Source organism: Macaca mulatta, chromosome 1 (assembly GCF_049350105.2).
Source record: "Macaca mulatta isolate MMU2019108-1 chromosome 1, T2T-MMU8v2.0, whole genome shotgun sequence".
NCBI lineage: Eukaryota > Metazoa > Chordata > Mammalia > Primates > Cercopithecidae > Macaca > Macaca mulatta.
The window spans coordinates 192,519,458-192,536,153 of NC_133406.1; the positions used below are offsets into that span (position 1 = coordinate 192,519,458).

Sequence of the window (16,696 nt, forward strand, 5' to 3'; positions counted from 1 at the left end):
TTCCTGTTGGAGACAACCCAAAAGGTAGATAAAATACAAAAAGCACCTCATAAAATTGGATTAAAAATACAACAAGATAAAGAATCATTACAGGACTTGAATGGGGAAGTGACTGGAATTCAAGAAGGTTCTAGCTATTTCTGCCCCTGTAGCATTTACTTGTCAGGAAAGGCAGCAAATATTCTAAATTTCCTCTAGAGAACTTCAGGTAGTAAAAGAAGATCAGAATCCTAAAGCTCAAAAGGATAAAGATCCTAATGGATCGACACCACTCCATATCCAAGGGGACAAAAGCCCATTCCTGGCCTTTCCCCATGTATACCTTTGCTGACTTCATACAGGTAAATAGAAAATAATGAGCAAATAACAGACATGTAGGATAAACAAATTTAGAGATCCAGTATACCATCTGAGGACTAAAGGCAATAAAATTGTACTGTATTAGAGATTTCTACCAAATTAGTAGATTTTAGCTGCTTTTGCCACAAAGAGGGTTACTATGTGAGATAATGAATATATAAATCTGCTTCACTATAGTAACCATTTTACTGTTTATGTATCCTACAATACCATGTTGTATACTTTAAATACAGACAATGAAATTTATTTTTAAAAAATAGAAAATAATGAGCAGTTTGGAGGCCTCTAGAGGCTGAGCGAAGTGCAGCACCTACCAATGCAGAAATCTCCCCATAGAAAGTGAAGCTATGGATTAGGATCCCATATAGTGCCATCTGAAGTAGCAGAGTAAACAGTACTCAGTGCAGAAAGAAATGTCAGTTATCTCCAAATTGCTGAATCAATTCAATAAAGCCTAATTAAATGTCCAAAGGCTTTGAGTGTATGTGTGTGTGTGTGTGATTTGATAAACCAATGGCATAATTTTTATACACATACAAAGAGACGTACAATTGCACATGTGTGAAATTACACATCTAGTAGTTTATTTATATTATTAATTTAGAGGACTGCTTGTACACCCACAGCTTGAAGTAACTTGCATGTTCTTTAAAAGCATATGGCTAAAATAATTTCTGAATTATCCACACCGTGGAATACTTTGCCATCATAGAAAGAATAGAAAGATTCATATACTGATACAAAATTACTTTCGGGGCCAGGTGTGGTGGCTCACACCGGTAATCCCAGCACTTTGGGAGGCTGAGGTGGGCAGATCACGAGGTCAGGAGATCAAGACCATCCTGGCTAACACGGTGAAAACTTGTCTCTACTAACAATACAAAAAATTAGCTGGGCGTGGTGGCACACGCTTGTAGTCCCAGCTACTCGGAAGGCTGAGGCAGGAGAATTGCTTGAACCCAGGAGGCGGAGCTTGCAGTGAGCCAAGATCGTGCCACTGCACTCCAGTCTGGGCTACACAGCTTGATTCCATTAAAAAAAAAAAAAAAAAAAAAAACCTTCAACTCATGTTATTAAGTTTAAAAAAAGGCAAGTTGCAAAAATATATACATAGTATATTAGCAATTATTTTAAAAGTATCTATTGTACATCTGTATGTTTGTATACACATGTACATATATGTTGATGTACAGTATGCTTATGCAGTATATTTGTGTATACACACACATTTATATGTTAAAAAAAAACTCAGGAAGTGGTATCTAAGAAACACATCACATTAGCTGCCCGTGAGAGGTGAAATTTATGGTTTCATGGTTATGGAAAAGAAGACTTTTTATCATGGATTTTTAAAATTACTAAACTTTGAATCTTGAGGAAGTTTTTATTCAAAAATAACTATGTAAAGAAAACAAAAAATAAAAAAATCAATTACACTCCTATATCAAAACCATAATCATTAAAACTTTTAACAATAACATCTCATTCATAATTTTACAAACTAACTATAGAAATTTGACAAAAGATGTGCAAGACTTTTATGGGTAAACATATGAAATTTAACTGAAATAAAATTGAAGTAAAATTGAAAAGCTTAAGTAAGTGTTCATTGACAGGACATTTCAATAAAAATACATAGCAAATCTCTTAAAATTAGTCTATAAATTCAATTTTACTTCAATCATAATTCCTAACAGAATATAACTTTATAATTACAATTTATATAGTAAAGCACCAAGGCACTTTTGAAGATGAATAGTGAAGTTGTAAGACATGCCCTATTTTATATTAAGGCACATAACTTGTAGTCATTTAAACAAAGCAGTACGGTCATAGGTCCAGAAGTTATGTCATGATGATTCAATAGAAAAATCAATTAAAAACTCATGAAAATACCCATGCACAGATAAGGACTTGATCAATGACAGAAGTGCCTGACAATTATTGGGAATATTCAATAAATATATAATTTAATAAGGAGAGACATTGTTACCCAGCGTAATGCCTATGTGACACAGCTGAATTTCTACCCTGCCCTAGCTCTACTTACATTCAAGAAACATGGCACCTGCAATAAAAAGTTCCATTTGTACCCAGACCAGCTGAGACTGGTTAGAACCAAGATGGCAGACAAAACAGCTTCAAAACGACAGTGGGCTTCATTATAATCTCATTTCCATGCAAAATGACACCCCCACCAGAACCATGACAGTTGACAATCATCAACTGGAAGAAGCCATATAAGGACAAAAGGGAAGGCAGCACTCTGGTTACCAGAGGTTCACTCCCCAGCTCCAGAAAATACATTAATATTCCTCCCGTTAGTTTTAATGTCCAACTTCTTTATTAGAAAAACCCTATATTTTAATCCCCTCACCCATCACTAATCAAGAAACTGATTTGTGAGCCATGCTCCCAATTCTCAATTCCGTGACCATCGAATAAGTTTATACTGCTTGAAACTGACTTTCAGTTTTATGTACTGGCTTTGTGACACTAAACAAGGAAAGACTACATCTTTGACGAGATTAGCTTTGTCAATAACAACATCATTCCCTCATAAATACACAAGAGTAAAATCCATATGGGTTAAGAACTACATTTGAAAAAAGAATTTTAAGAAAGTCAAGTGTCTAAGAGCAATCAGTGTCGTTCCCAGTCTTTGTAAACCAGTTGGGAGTGGTGATCCCAAAACCAGTCCACCTCCATATGTTGTGCACTCTGGGATGAAGACAGCTGGCAGCTGATGTTCTTAAAATTTGAAGAAAAAACAAAAAAAGAACCATAAGAAGTATAATGGCTACTTCTTGGAAAGCAGAAAAGTAAATAGCGCTATTGAGGGGTACAAAGGTGACTTTAACTTAATCTAAAGGAACTATGACAAATTGCTAAGAGTATCTGTGCACTATATTACTCTCTATTTTTTCAAAAAATTCTATTATTATTTTATTATATTTGAAAGTTGTAAATTTTAAAAACTATTCATGAATTCGGGGTCATGGAATTGCCAAGGAAATCTGAAGAGGACTCTCCTGTCCTTACCTCCCTCAGATCCACGATGCCTTCTTCATAGGTGTGGCCATCTTTAAAGAAGCAGTGATACTGCCCACCATCAAAAACAGTGACGTTGTAAATCTGGAGGGTAATTTTGCCGCCTTCTAGTGCATCCTTCAGGAACACTGTGCGATTCATGTAGTTCTGAATGCCTTCTCCAGAGTGTTCTTCCCCATCTTCATACAGGTAAATCATTTGGGAATGGCGATCCCGAAACCAGCCCACCTGCATGAGCTGTGCATTCTGTGGTGGGGACAGTTGGCAGCTGAGCTCAGCCTGGCTGCCGACCATGACCACGTGGTGACTCCTAGAGCTACTCACAGTGAACTGCTCTGTGGAGAGTTGAAGACCAAAGATTTAGTCTGAAGACTACAATAGAATGCTCTCCTAGATCCTCTTTTTTGGGATGCTCTGACCTTTCTTCTGATTCTTGATGTTGTTCTGACTTCAGAACTTTGCTCTCAGATATATCTTTACTCTGATGGCAGTGTTTTTCCCCCAGACGCTCATAGCTGCCTCCTTCTCATCACTCAGGTTTCATCTTAAAAAACTACTACTTAAAGAAATGTTTTATGATTGCTCATTCAACATTTCCCGAAATCACATTTCCCCAGCACATATCACTATCTGATATTTTATTTCTAATTCTTTTCTTCATTTTCTCTCATGACCTATTAATATGTAGGTAATGAAACAAAAGAGTCTCTTTTTTCATTCTTTTTTATATCCTCAGTGCATAAAGCATTACCTGAACATAATAGGCACTTCATGAATATTTAAAGAATGAATGGAGGATGCTCCAATTGTCAAGAGGTGGGATGTGGAACCTGATTATTTTACAATCTTTACTTAAAAAATATACCAGCTACTTTTTCTAATATCAGTTTTTAGTGGGCTAAAAGTGGCCACAACAATTTTTATGTCCCTTCCATGAAGCAAAAAGTATGACTGTTCCTCTTGAATTAGTGTGTTCTGTGATTTCTTTGTTCAGTAGAATGCAGCAGAAGACATGCTGCAATAGTTTCTGGGCCTGTTTTGATAAAAGAGCAGCAGCCATTCTTTCCTGTTGTAACAATATTTCTTGAAGCCCTGAGCTGCCTTATACGAAGTCTGACTACCTTGTGACCACAATAGTAGAAAATCCACATGTGGATAGATCAGTTGACAATCTCAGCTAATCCCAACCTTCCAGCCTACTCCACTAAAATGCCAGACACCTAAGTGAAGCCACCTTGAGCCCTTCAGATCATTTCCTCCACCAGCAGATACACCAAGTGACCTCAGTCTATGTCACATGGAGCAGAAGAATCACCCGGGTGAGCCCTGGCCGAAGTTTCTGACCCACAAAATTGTGGATAGAATAAACTGATTGTTATTTTACATCATTAATGTTTAGGCTAATTTGTTCCAAAACTGTAGATAACTATCACATGGGTCCTTCCATACCTTTAGCTTTTGCTTCTCTATACTATGTCAAATTCATTTCTGTCTCTGCTAAGAATGTTTACCCCTCTCATCATAAGTAATCTGAATTATAAAACCTAATAGTCCTCTGCTCTAAGAAAAATTTGTGGACAGCTCCCACTCACACTAACTTCTTTATGTGAAGTCCTGCTAATCCTATAAACTTATAATTCATATGGTTACATAAATAATTGTGGTGTGTTCTTAAAGATAAGATATATTTATTATGATTTGCCAGTGAGAATTTAAGCTTCCTAAGGAGACATGTTAAACATTTATCTATGTTGTCTCATAGGCACATCATTGCAACTCTGTAGCATAACAATTGAAATAACATTTCTTAATCTTAAGCTGTTTTAATACTCATTTCTACCACCGAAACTGGAATATAAGGGTAAAATCTGTGAAATAACAGTGAGAAGCTTGCTCATTTTTTTCAGTGTAATTTGCACCATGAAAAAGAAATAGATATCCCTACCTGAGGTGAGTACTGTTATCTGTAAGAGAAGAATGGCCACAAAGTATCCAGATAAAGAGGAAAATGCAGGCTCCATCACACCTGGAAAACAAAACCATAATTACAGTATCAGGAAGCAAGAACCATGGTAACACAGGGAAAGAAAAGAAATAAATAATTTTCAAATCTTGTCTTTTGAGAGAATTTCATTTGATGTGCAACCAAATGAGCTCATCAAACCTTAGGTGTCAGGTCCACTGAAATGATCTCTTCTCCCCTTTTCTTTATATGTGTTGACTTGGCTTACTGCCTTTATCAGGTTAACTGTTCTGAAAGGAACTGTGGTAGATAAGAGCATAAAAGATGTCCAGAAACCAAGCTATGCGCATTCCCACATTCACTTGGCCCCACCTGCCCCTTGACCTATGCTACTTGCTTGGCTGAAAGCCCTGGCTGCTGCTGCCAAAGTTGCCTCATTTCCTGATGCAAATGATGATTTGCCTTCTTTTGTTGGGGAAGGGCCAGTTTCAGCAAAACATGTTATGGGCATGGTCTGACCTAATTGGATCCATGGAACTTCTGGTTCTACCCACCACTCCCTCATTCAAAGGAAGGTGAGACCTAGATTCCCCAGTAGTTTCCCAGAGTGCCTGGTTAAAATAACTCATTTGTAAAGGTGTGTTAAATGCCTATAAGATAAAGTTGGATGAATCCGATACAAGAAATAGGAGGAAGTGAGCAGATAAATGTTTCTTCTTTCTTGTTTCACATACTAATTTTCCCCCTCACTTTTGCTACCGATTATTACACCACCACCCTACCCCTCACCAATAGAGTGTTAGTAATAAGTTTAGGCACAAGCTGTTTTTCTAGGAATCCAGATAGAGGGGGAAAAAAGACACTGCTAAGATATGGAGGTACACATTTGCATGCTGGATTGCGGAGTATATATTTGTTTTCATACACTCAGTAGCTATGCAAAGTTTGGTTCATGAAGGACCTCAAATACGTCAATGAATAAAATGTTAGATTTATCCTCTAGAAAATGGTGTGCATACATGCAAAATATAAATGACGTAATTCCATGGTGAGATTTATGTTTTATAATACAAGAATATAAAATAATGTACCAAAGGAGAGAAAACCTACAGGTTAGATGGCTCTTGCAATTGTCTAATCTATTCATTAAAAAGCAAATGAGATTGAAAAGAATAGAATAAATGAAAGCAGTGTTAAATGACTAAGAGAGTGGAAGGACAAGTCACAGAGTTGGAGAAGATATTAACAAATATTCAAATGATAAAGAGTGCATATCCTGAATATTTATTTTTTAAAATGTTTAGTTATACAAATTATTTTTAAGGGAGCTGAACCAGTAGAAACACAAGTAAGACACCTGAACAGTTAAGTATAGAAAATAACCAAATAGCAGTAAACATAAGATAAGGTGTAGAACCTCGTTAAGAATCAGGAAAATGCATATTAAAACCATAACCAACTTTGAAGTGAACATATTTGGGAAAAAATAACAATACAACAATAAAAATAATAAAAATTATAAAACAGCATAATAATTATTTATATACATTTATGTTGTACTAGGTATTATGAGTAATTTAAAGATGATTTAAAGCATATGGGAGGGTGTGCATAGGTTTTATGCAAATACTACATTTTATATAAGGCACTTGAGCAACCAGATTTTGGTATTTGCAGAGATCCTGGAACAAATCCCTTATGGATACCAAATGATGACTGTATAAACTTAGAACTTCCATCCAGAATATCCATAAAGAATTCTTATAATTTTATAAAGACAGAAAAATTGACAAAATTGCTTGAGTCGACACTTCACAAAAGAAGATATCTGAATGGCAAATAAGACATATAAACATGATCATCATTTGTCACCAGGAAATACAAATTAAAACCACAATAAGGCACCGCTGCACATTTGAATAGTTGAAATTAAAATGACTGACAATATCAAATGTTGATGATAATAAGGAGCAAGCAAAACTGCTGGGTATTTTTGGTGGAAGGATAATATAATACAATTGATACAATGCATTTAGTTCAGGAAGTTCAGCGGAGCAGCACTGTAGCCAGTACACCAAACTGACAAGGACAAAAAAACAGAAGAGGAGGAAAATTGATCAATAAGCAATCAGTTATTGACCAGAGACCAAAACAGTAAGGGTTTGAGGAGGAAAATTGATTAATAGGCAATCAGTTATTGACCAGAGACCACAACAGTAAGGGTCTAAACCAGCATTTGTTTACATACATGAGGACTAGGCAAATAAGCAAGTATTTTTAAGGATAATGACAGCCAGGTGTCTTATAATGTGAGAAAGGAACTACAAATATAGAAAGGAAGTTAGAATACATTCTATGATATTGAGTTGAAATTGGAGCAATTCATATAAAGTCATGGGTTTCAATAGATACAGGTAGATAGAAAATTAAGTATTAAATACATATGTGTGAATAGTTAGATACATAGATAGTCTGAGTTCTGTCCACTGGCAGCACCCAGGAGCAATAGCTAGCAGCCAGATCTTGGTCTCTAAATACCACTCCATTCTCAACACAACCAGGTTCTTCCGACAAATAATTGATTCCAGGGTGTGTTAGTCTATTTTGGCATCACTAAAAGAAATACCTAAGGCTGGGTAATTTATAAAGAAAAGGGGTTTAACTGGCTCATGGTATTGCAGGCTGTACTGGAAGTGTGACTTAAATAGAGTCTCTGAGCCTATTGGAGCTCTTTTACAATGTTCATAAAAATTTGAAATTATTTCAAAGTTTAAGTAATAAAAAACTGTTACTTCTACACAAATAAGAATGCTGGTAAGCTACAGAATTATAGCTTTTTTAAAAGCCATGAGAGAGCTAAGAACACAAAGAAACCTAATAAACCAAATTCCAGAAAGTGAGGACACCTTCCTAGGCGAGAAGAAACCTACAGCTGATTTCACCTCTGGTAAAATTATGAGAGAAAAGAGAATCTACCATGAATAGGAGTAGTGCACAATAAGCTAAATTGTTAAGAGTCATATGTGGTCTGGGGGAAGAGCCCCTGCCACAGAGAAAATCTGTATGTTCCACCAATTCTTTATCATGGAAACTCAATTATTACATGGGAATAGTATACCAAAGGATGCAGACAGAGTACAAAAGGTGAGAGAGATTTTGAGGCATGCAGGGCCTTCCCCAAATGACTGCTGAAGATTCAGGGAAAGACAGATAAAGTGTGGTAAATCTTCCTAGAGACACCCTCATCAGTCACACTACACTGGTCTTCTAATGGCTGAGGGCTGGAAAAGAGAATGGAGAAAGATTGTCTAAGACACAAAAGAGCTAAAGTATGATAGGAGAGCAAAAAGAATTCCTTGGTGAACCAGAAAGCTGGCAATTGAACTGTAAAGCAGAGAGAAAGAGAGAGTTCAAAGTTCAGGAAGATGGCAAGTGGATTGAAGACATCTTTTGCAACTTGCTGGTCCTTGAGTCTTTGACCCTTTTAAGGGGAAGTCCTAATTCCACTGAAAGACTTTGAAGTAAGTGGTGAAACTGAATCCAACTAAAGCTTAAACTGCCCAAATGCAACTCAAATACAAGTTACATTGGCACAGTTCCCCATATTAGCAACCTGACAAAAGAAGGACATATCCTTTTATAAGTAGAATTAGCATTAGTATTTACTCTTCATTGTCATGTCAATGTCTGACATACAAGCAAAGTTTATAAGACAATAAAAAGTAATAAAATATGACACATTACTAAGAGAGGAAAGAATCAATAGAAGCAAATCCAGGGATGGCCTAAATATTTAGTTCACCACTTATAAACGTTTTAATAAAACTATAATAAATACAATAACAGATCTATTTAGAAAAGCGACAACTTGCATGAGCAGATGGAAAATTTCTTCAGATAGGTATTATTTTACAAAAAAGAATGAAATGAAAATGCTAGACACGAAAAATATGATATTAGATATAAAGAGATAATTTGAGGGCTTAACAGACAGGACACAACTGAGAAAGGAGTGGTGAACTTAAAGAGAGATCAAAAAAAATTATTTAAACTGAAATTAAAATAGAAGGAAAAGTAAAAAAGATAGAAGAAAGCATTTATGACATTAACAGAAAGGAAAAAATTATATGTATAATCATCTCAACAGAAGTAGAAAATAATCATTTGACAAGATTCAACTCTTACAATAAAATTTTCAAAATCTGAATAGAAGAAAACCCATCCCTTTAAAATATACAATTTATGATAACATCAAAAATTAAATACATTTGAATAAATTGAATAAGTAGAATATTTTTATAATGAAAACTGAAAAACATTATTTAGAGATATTAAAGATGACCCACATTAATGGATAGATATATAATGTTCATAGATTTAAAGACTCAATATTATTTATAAATCTGCTTTTAATCTATGGATTAAACTTAATCTCCAAATTCAAGTCGTCTTTCTGAGGAAACTGACATAATTTATATAAAATTTTATAGAAAAGGTCAAGATATAGAATATCTAAACATTTTTTAAAATAACAGATTTGGAAACCTAGCATTCATCAATACAATAATCAAAATAGTGTTGTATTGTCAGAGGGATAGTGTTGTACTGACAATGAATTCTTGACAAAGATGCAAAGTACAGAAAGTTCAGATCTATTTCTAGACTCTCTTTTGTTTCACTGATCTATTTGTGGGCTTTTACATCAATAGCACAGTCTTGATTAGTGCAATTTTATAGTGAGCTTCAAAATCACATTCTCCAGCTGAATTCTTTTTCAAGAGCCACCATGCAACTATCTATGGAATTGGAGAAAAGGCAAATCTTCTAAAAACAACTATTCTCCTGTGGAGAATCAACTTCTGGCTTACTACTAGAGTCTGGTAGAGATCGAATGCCTAATAATAAGACACTAAGTGATCATAATGATCTACACTGGCTAATGAACTGATTGGCCAGCAGGTCAGAATCTTGGAATAAACCAAGTTGGAAGATTAGTGACAGGCAGTCTTGGGTCATGTGTGAATGTGCTTCTCAAAATGAGCACAAAATCTTGACATATTTGTGAATTATTTACATAGTTATCCAAGGCTGTCTATTGGAGAGGAAGTCTTCAATAATCAAGTGGAGAAGGTATCTCATGTTGTGAATATCAATCAGGCCTCTTTTCTGAGAAACTCTGGTGCTTGTTTAACGGACTTATGTACAAAACGGCCATGGTGGTGGGATAAAAGTTATGCATAAGATCAACAAAATGGACTTTCCCTCCCCATGATTCTTCTATCTACTGAAACCACTGATTGCCCAACTGTCTATGGTAGAGCTTAAACACGAAGTCTCAGATTTGCAACCATTCTCCACTGACTGATTATATTGGACTTCTTCCACTATAGAGAGAAGATCAATTTTTCTCCACTGGATTAGACAATTATCCTGTATATGTGTTTGTCTTTCTTGACTGCAGTGCTTCTGCCAGCATCATCAAGCACAGACTTATGACATTTTGTTGTCATTATGGTATTCAGTTGAAAATAGCTTCTGACCAAGGAACTAATTTTATCATAAAACAAGAATATCAATGAGTTCCTACTTATAGAACTGGCCAATCTCACCACATATATTCCTTTACATGGAAGCAGCTGCTTTTCCAGACCATTGGAATGGTCTATTGAAGACTCAGTTATGGTGCTAGCTGGAAACACCACCTGCAAGGCTGCAACACTCCCCCATAAGATGCAGTCCTTTCTTCAAATAAATAAAGTATATGTGGTGTTTTTTAATTATATTGCCATAATGCATAGCTTCAAGACTAGAGAGACAAAAGCAGAAGAGGTTTCTCTGTCATACCCAATAATCCATTCATTATACTCTCACTTCCCATTCCCACAGTTTTCAGTTCTGTCAGTCTAAAACGCTTCCCAAGGGAGGAGTAAATTCACATGAGTGCCAACATCTGTCCTGGTGATATGGAAGTTGAGACTGCCACCTGTCCAAATTGGGCTCCCATTGCCACTGAATTAACAGACGAATAAAAAGGGAATGATTTTCAGCTATCAAGGGGAAATAGACACCATCAAGGCAGAAAGAACCATGCCTGGAGTCGGAGGACTTTTTTAGATACATGTAATCACTTCAATTCAGTAGTAAATGTTAATTAAAGACCTCAGTAATGCAATAAAAACAGGGTCAGTTAGGGGCTTTAGGAATAAATATTTGGGACTTCCCACCAGATAAAGAGGCCCAATATGCAGAGGAATGGCTGAGGGAAAAGGAAATCTGAATCAGATAGTGGTAAACATTATAAATATTATTTATAACTAGTTCTTGGAGAAGAGGACTGTATCAGCTATGCCCATTTTCTCTCTTGTTGGGGAAGTATTACAGGCATACTCCACAAAATCTTTTCTTGTAAGACTGGGTAAGAAAAAAATATGTACTTGAAAGCCTGGTGATCAGAGTTGATCAAAAAGCTTGCTATTCTAAGAAACATGCTTCCCTTTATAATACAGACATATGTCCACTAACAGAGTATGAATGCGCCCTTTCAATGGTCGGCCTCCAGATCATCACACTGTGGTCCACTGATACTCAGTCTCTGAAGTTTCTGAAGAATGCCACACTATAAATCTGAGGGAGACCAGTTTAAATGATGCTAGTCATAAAGAAAAATCAGGATGAATCATTGTCTTAAAGAAAAATGAGTATCCCTTGCTCTCATTCTGAATCTGGACATATTTTTTTCTAAATTCCGTTTCTATTAATGTCTACAACCAATCTGACCAAAGAGAAGGCAAACTTGTTTTTGGTAGCTGCCCTTCTCAGCATCTATTTGCCTCTGCATTAATTGTGAGACTCAAAGTATTTATCTTTGTAAAGGTTCCAAAACTGGTCAATAGCAAACTTCCCTTCTTGAAGCAGAGCAGCATAGTAGCTCATATACTAGAAAAGTTAGATTTTTCTTAAAAATTACAGAATAAAATCTGAGACTCATTGCTGCCTGACTGGAAGAGAAGCATTAGCCTACTCACCTGTGTATGATTTGATCAATCCAAATTTTCAGCACGTCCTTACTCCCTCTGTGTTCCCAGAAATATCACCTTGGTAACTAATGCTGCTACGTGGTGAGAAAAGAGCAGGGAAGTACTGAAATAGCAACTAGCTCACTCACAGTGAGTGATTCAAATCAGCATTAAGTCAAGCCAAGGCAAGTCACTGCAGCACCAAACATAGCATAAACACCAAAGTATCAGCGAAACTCCTGAGCGAAGAAAATCCCCTCTCAAAGATAAGCACACAAAATTCAATTGGGTACTTTTTACAGCTTTAATGAGGTATAATTGACAAATAAAACCTATGTATATTTAAGGTGTGCAACTTGATATTTTCGTATACATATACACTGTGAAATAATCACCACAATCAAATTAATTAATACATAAATCATCTCAATCACCTGACATAGTTAACTTTCTATTTTGGGGTGCTAAGGACATGAAAGAACCACCCTCTCAGCAAATTTAAACTATATAATACAGTATTGTTAACTATAGTCCTGTTGCTGTACATTAGCACTCTAAAACTTATACATCTTGCATAACAGAAACTTTGTACTCTTTGAACATCACCTCATTTTTCCTCCTCTTCCCGGCCCATGGTAATCACCATTCTACTCTCTGCTTCTGTAAGTTTGAATATTGGAAATTCCATGTGTAAGTGTAATTATGCAATATTTGTCTTCCTGTGACTGGCTTATTTCATATAGCCTAATGTCCTCCAGATTCATTTATGTTGTCACAAACAGAAGGATTTCTTCCTTTCTTAAGGCTGAGTAATATTTTACTATATATATATATATATATATATATATATATATATATATATATATATAAAACTTTTTTTATTATTTCATTCATTGGTAGACATTGAGGTCTTTTCCATATCTTGGCTATAGAGAATAATGCTGCAATGAACATGGAGGTGCAGATATTTCTTCCAAATACTGATTTTATTTCCTTTGGATTTATAGCTGGAAGTGGGATTGTTGGATCATGCAGTAGTTGTAACTTTAACTTCTGGAGAATGTTTCATACAGTTTTTCCATAATGGCTGTACCAATTTACATTCCTATCAACAGTACAAGCATTTCCTTTACTCCACATACTCTCCAATACTTACTATTTCTTTTTGATAAGAGCCATTCCAGTAGGTGTGTGGAGATATGTTATTGTGGTTTTGATTTGCAATGCCCTGATGATTAGTGATGTTGAGGACCTTTTCATATCTTCTTTTTATATCTTCTTCTGAGAAATGTATATTCAGGTTCTTTGCCCATTTTTTTGTTGGGTTATTTGTTATTGTGTAATTAAGTTGAATGAGTTTCTTGTAAAATATGGATATTACCCACTTATCAGGTGTATAGTTTGCAAATATTTTCTTACATTCTTTTTTTTTGAAATCTTGTGGGTACATGGTACATATATATGTATGGGGTACGTGTGATTTATTTTTATTATACTTTAAGTTCTGGAATACATGTGCAGAATCTGCAGGTTTGTTACACAGGTATACATGGGCCACGTGGGTTTGCTGCATCTATCAACCCATCACCTACATTAGGTATTTTTCCTAATACTATCCCTCCCCTACCCCCTTCACCCCCCGACAGACCCCAGTGTGTGATGTTCCCCTCCCTGTGTCCCTGTGTTCTCATTGTTCAACTCCACTTATGAGTGAGAACATGTGGTGTTTGGTTTTCTGTCCTTGTGTTAGTTTGCTGAGAATAATGGTTTCAAGCTTCATCCATGTCCCTGCAAAGACATGAATTCATCCTTTTTTATGGCTGCATAGTATTCCATGGTGTATATGTGCCACATTTTTCTTTATCCAGTCTATCACTGATATGCATTTGGGTTGGTTCCAAGTCTTTGCTATTGTGAAGAGTGCTGCAATAAACATATCTGTGCGTGTGTCTTTATAGTAGAATGATTTATAATCCTTTGGGTATATACCCAGTAATGGGATTGCTGGGTCAAATGGTATTTCTGGTTCTAGATCCTTGAGGAATCGCCCCACTGTCTTCCACAATGGTTAGACTAATTCACACTCCCACCAACAATGTAAAAGCATTCCTATTTCTCCATGTCCTCTCCAGCATCTGTTATTCCTGACTTTTTAATGATCATCATTCTAATTGGCGTGAGATGGTATCTCATTGTGGTTTTGATTTGCATTTCTCTAATTTCCTCTTTAATCCTCATGATCTCAGTGATGATGAGCTTTTTTTCATATGTTTGATGGCCGCACAGATTTCTTCTTTTGAGAAGTGTCTGTTCAGATCCTTCACCCACTTTTTGAGGGGTTGTTTTTTTCTTGTAAATTTGTTTAAGTTCCTTGTAAATTCTGGATATTAGCCCTTTGTCAGATGGATAGATTGCAAAAATTTTCTCTCATTCTGTAGGTTGCCTGTTCTCTCTGATGATAGTTTCTTTTGCTGTACAGAAGCTCTTTAGTTTAACTAGATCCCATTTGTCAATTTTGGCTTTTGTTGTCATTGCTTTTGGTGTTTTAGTGATAAAGTCTTTGCCCATGCCTATGTCCTGAATGGTATTGCCTAGGTTTTCTTCTAGGGTTGTTGTGGTTTTAGGTCTTACATTTAAGTCTTTAATCCATCTTGAGTTAGTTTCTGCATAAGGTGTAAGGAAGATGTCCAGTTTCAGTTTTCTGCATATGGCTAGCCAGTTTTTCCAACACCGTTTATTAAATAGGGAATCCTCTGCCCATTGCTTGTTTTTGTCAGGTTTGTTGAAGATCAGATGGTTGTAGACGTGTGGCGTTCTTTCTGAGGCCTCTGTTTTTTTCCATTGGTCTATATTTGTTTTGGTCCATGCTGTTTTGGTTACTGTAGCCTTGTAGTACAGTTTGAAGTCAGGTAGCGTGATGCCTCCAGCTTTGTTCTTTTTGCATAGGATTGTCTTGGGTATGCAGGCTCTTTTTTGGTTTCATATAAAATTTAAAGTAGTTTTTCCAATTCTGTGAAGGAAGTCAATGGTAGCTTGATGGGGATGGCATTGAATCTATAAATTACTGTGGCAGTATTGCCATTTTCATGATATTGATTCTTCCTATCCATGTGCATGGAATGTTTTTCCATTTGTTTGTGTCCTCCCTTATTTCCTTGAGTAGTGGTTTGTAGTTCTCCTTGAAGAGGTCCTTCACATCCCTTGTAAGTTGGATTCCTAAGTATTTAATTCTCTTTGTAGCAAATGTGAATGGGAGTTCACTCATGATTTGGCTGTCTGTCTATTCTTGGTGTATAGCAATGCTTGTGATTTTTGCACATTGATTTGGTATCCTGAGACTTTGCTGAAGTTGCTTACCAACTTAAGGAGATTTGGGGCTGAGATGATGGGGTTTTCTAAATAAACAATCATGTCATCTGCAGACAGAGAAAATTTGACTTCCTCTCTTCCTGTTTGAATGTGCTTTATTTCTTTCTCTTGCCTGATTGCCCTGGCCACAACTTCCAGTACTAAGTTTAGTAGGAGTGGTGAGAGAGGGCATCCTTGTCTCGTGCAAATTTTCAAAGGGAACGCTTCCAGCTTTTGCCCATTCAGTATTGTATTGGCTGTGTGTTTGTCATAAATAGCTCTTATTATTTTGAAATACATTCCATTAATATTTAGTTTATTAAGAGTTTTTAGCATGCAGGCTGTTGAATTTTGTTGAAGGTCTTTTCTGCATCTATTGAAATCATAATGTGATTTTTGTCGTTGGTTCTGTTTAAGTGATGGGTTACATTTATTGATTTGTGTATGTTGATCCAGCCTTGCATCCAGGGATGAAGCCAACTTGATCATGGTGGATAAGGTTTTTGGTTGCTTTTTAACTCTGTTGATGGTTTTTTTTCATTGTGATGCAGAAGTTTCTTGGTTTGATATAGCCTAACGTGTTTTGTATGTTTTTGTTGCCTTTGCATTCAGTGTCATATCAAAAAATTCATTGCCAAAACCAATCTCAAAATGCTTTTTCCCTATGCTTTCTTCTAGGAGTTGTAACGTTTTAGGTCTTATGTTTAAGTCTTTAATCAATTTTGAGTTGTTTTTTTATATGGTGAGACATAAATGTCCAATTTACTTCTGCTACACGTAGATATGCAGTTTACCCAATATCATTTGTTGAGAAGGCACCCCTTCCCCCATTGTTTTCCTTGGCACCAATGATCAGTTGACAGTAAATGCATAAATTTGTTTCTGAGGTCTCTATTCTGTTCTTTTGGTCTGCATGTCTGTTTTTATGGCATTACCATATTGTCATGTTATTTTGGCT

The 16,696-nt window shown here is 35.9% G+C and overlaps 1 protein-coding gene and 1 long non-coding RNA gene across 3 annotated transcripts in view; one reads left to right on the forward strand and one right to left on the reverse strand.

The window, feature by feature from the left end:
* The window catches only part of LOC144333520 (uncharacterized), a 174,915-nt gene that overhangs the window by 92,367 nt on the left and 65,852 nt on the right, over nucleotides 1-16,696 (forward strand). The window lies entirely within an intron of this gene.
* LOC106998463 (selection and upkeep of intraepithelial T-cells protein 1-like) overlaps nucleotides 1-16,696 on the reverse strand; it is a 215,810-nt gene that overhangs the window by 28,548 nt on the left and 170,566 nt on the right. For both annotated transcript variants that reach the window (XM_077957855.1, XM_077957863.1), the window contains 2 exons: nucleotides 5,357-5,437; nucleotides 3,403-3,746 (listed from right to left, as the gene is read on the reverse strand). In XM_077957855.1, coding sequence (XP_077813981.1) covers nucleotides 3,403-3,746; nucleotides 5,357-5,437 — 425 coding nt within the window. The remainder of the gene's footprint in view (nucleotides 1-3,402; nucleotides 3,747-5,356; nucleotides 5,438-16,696) is intronic.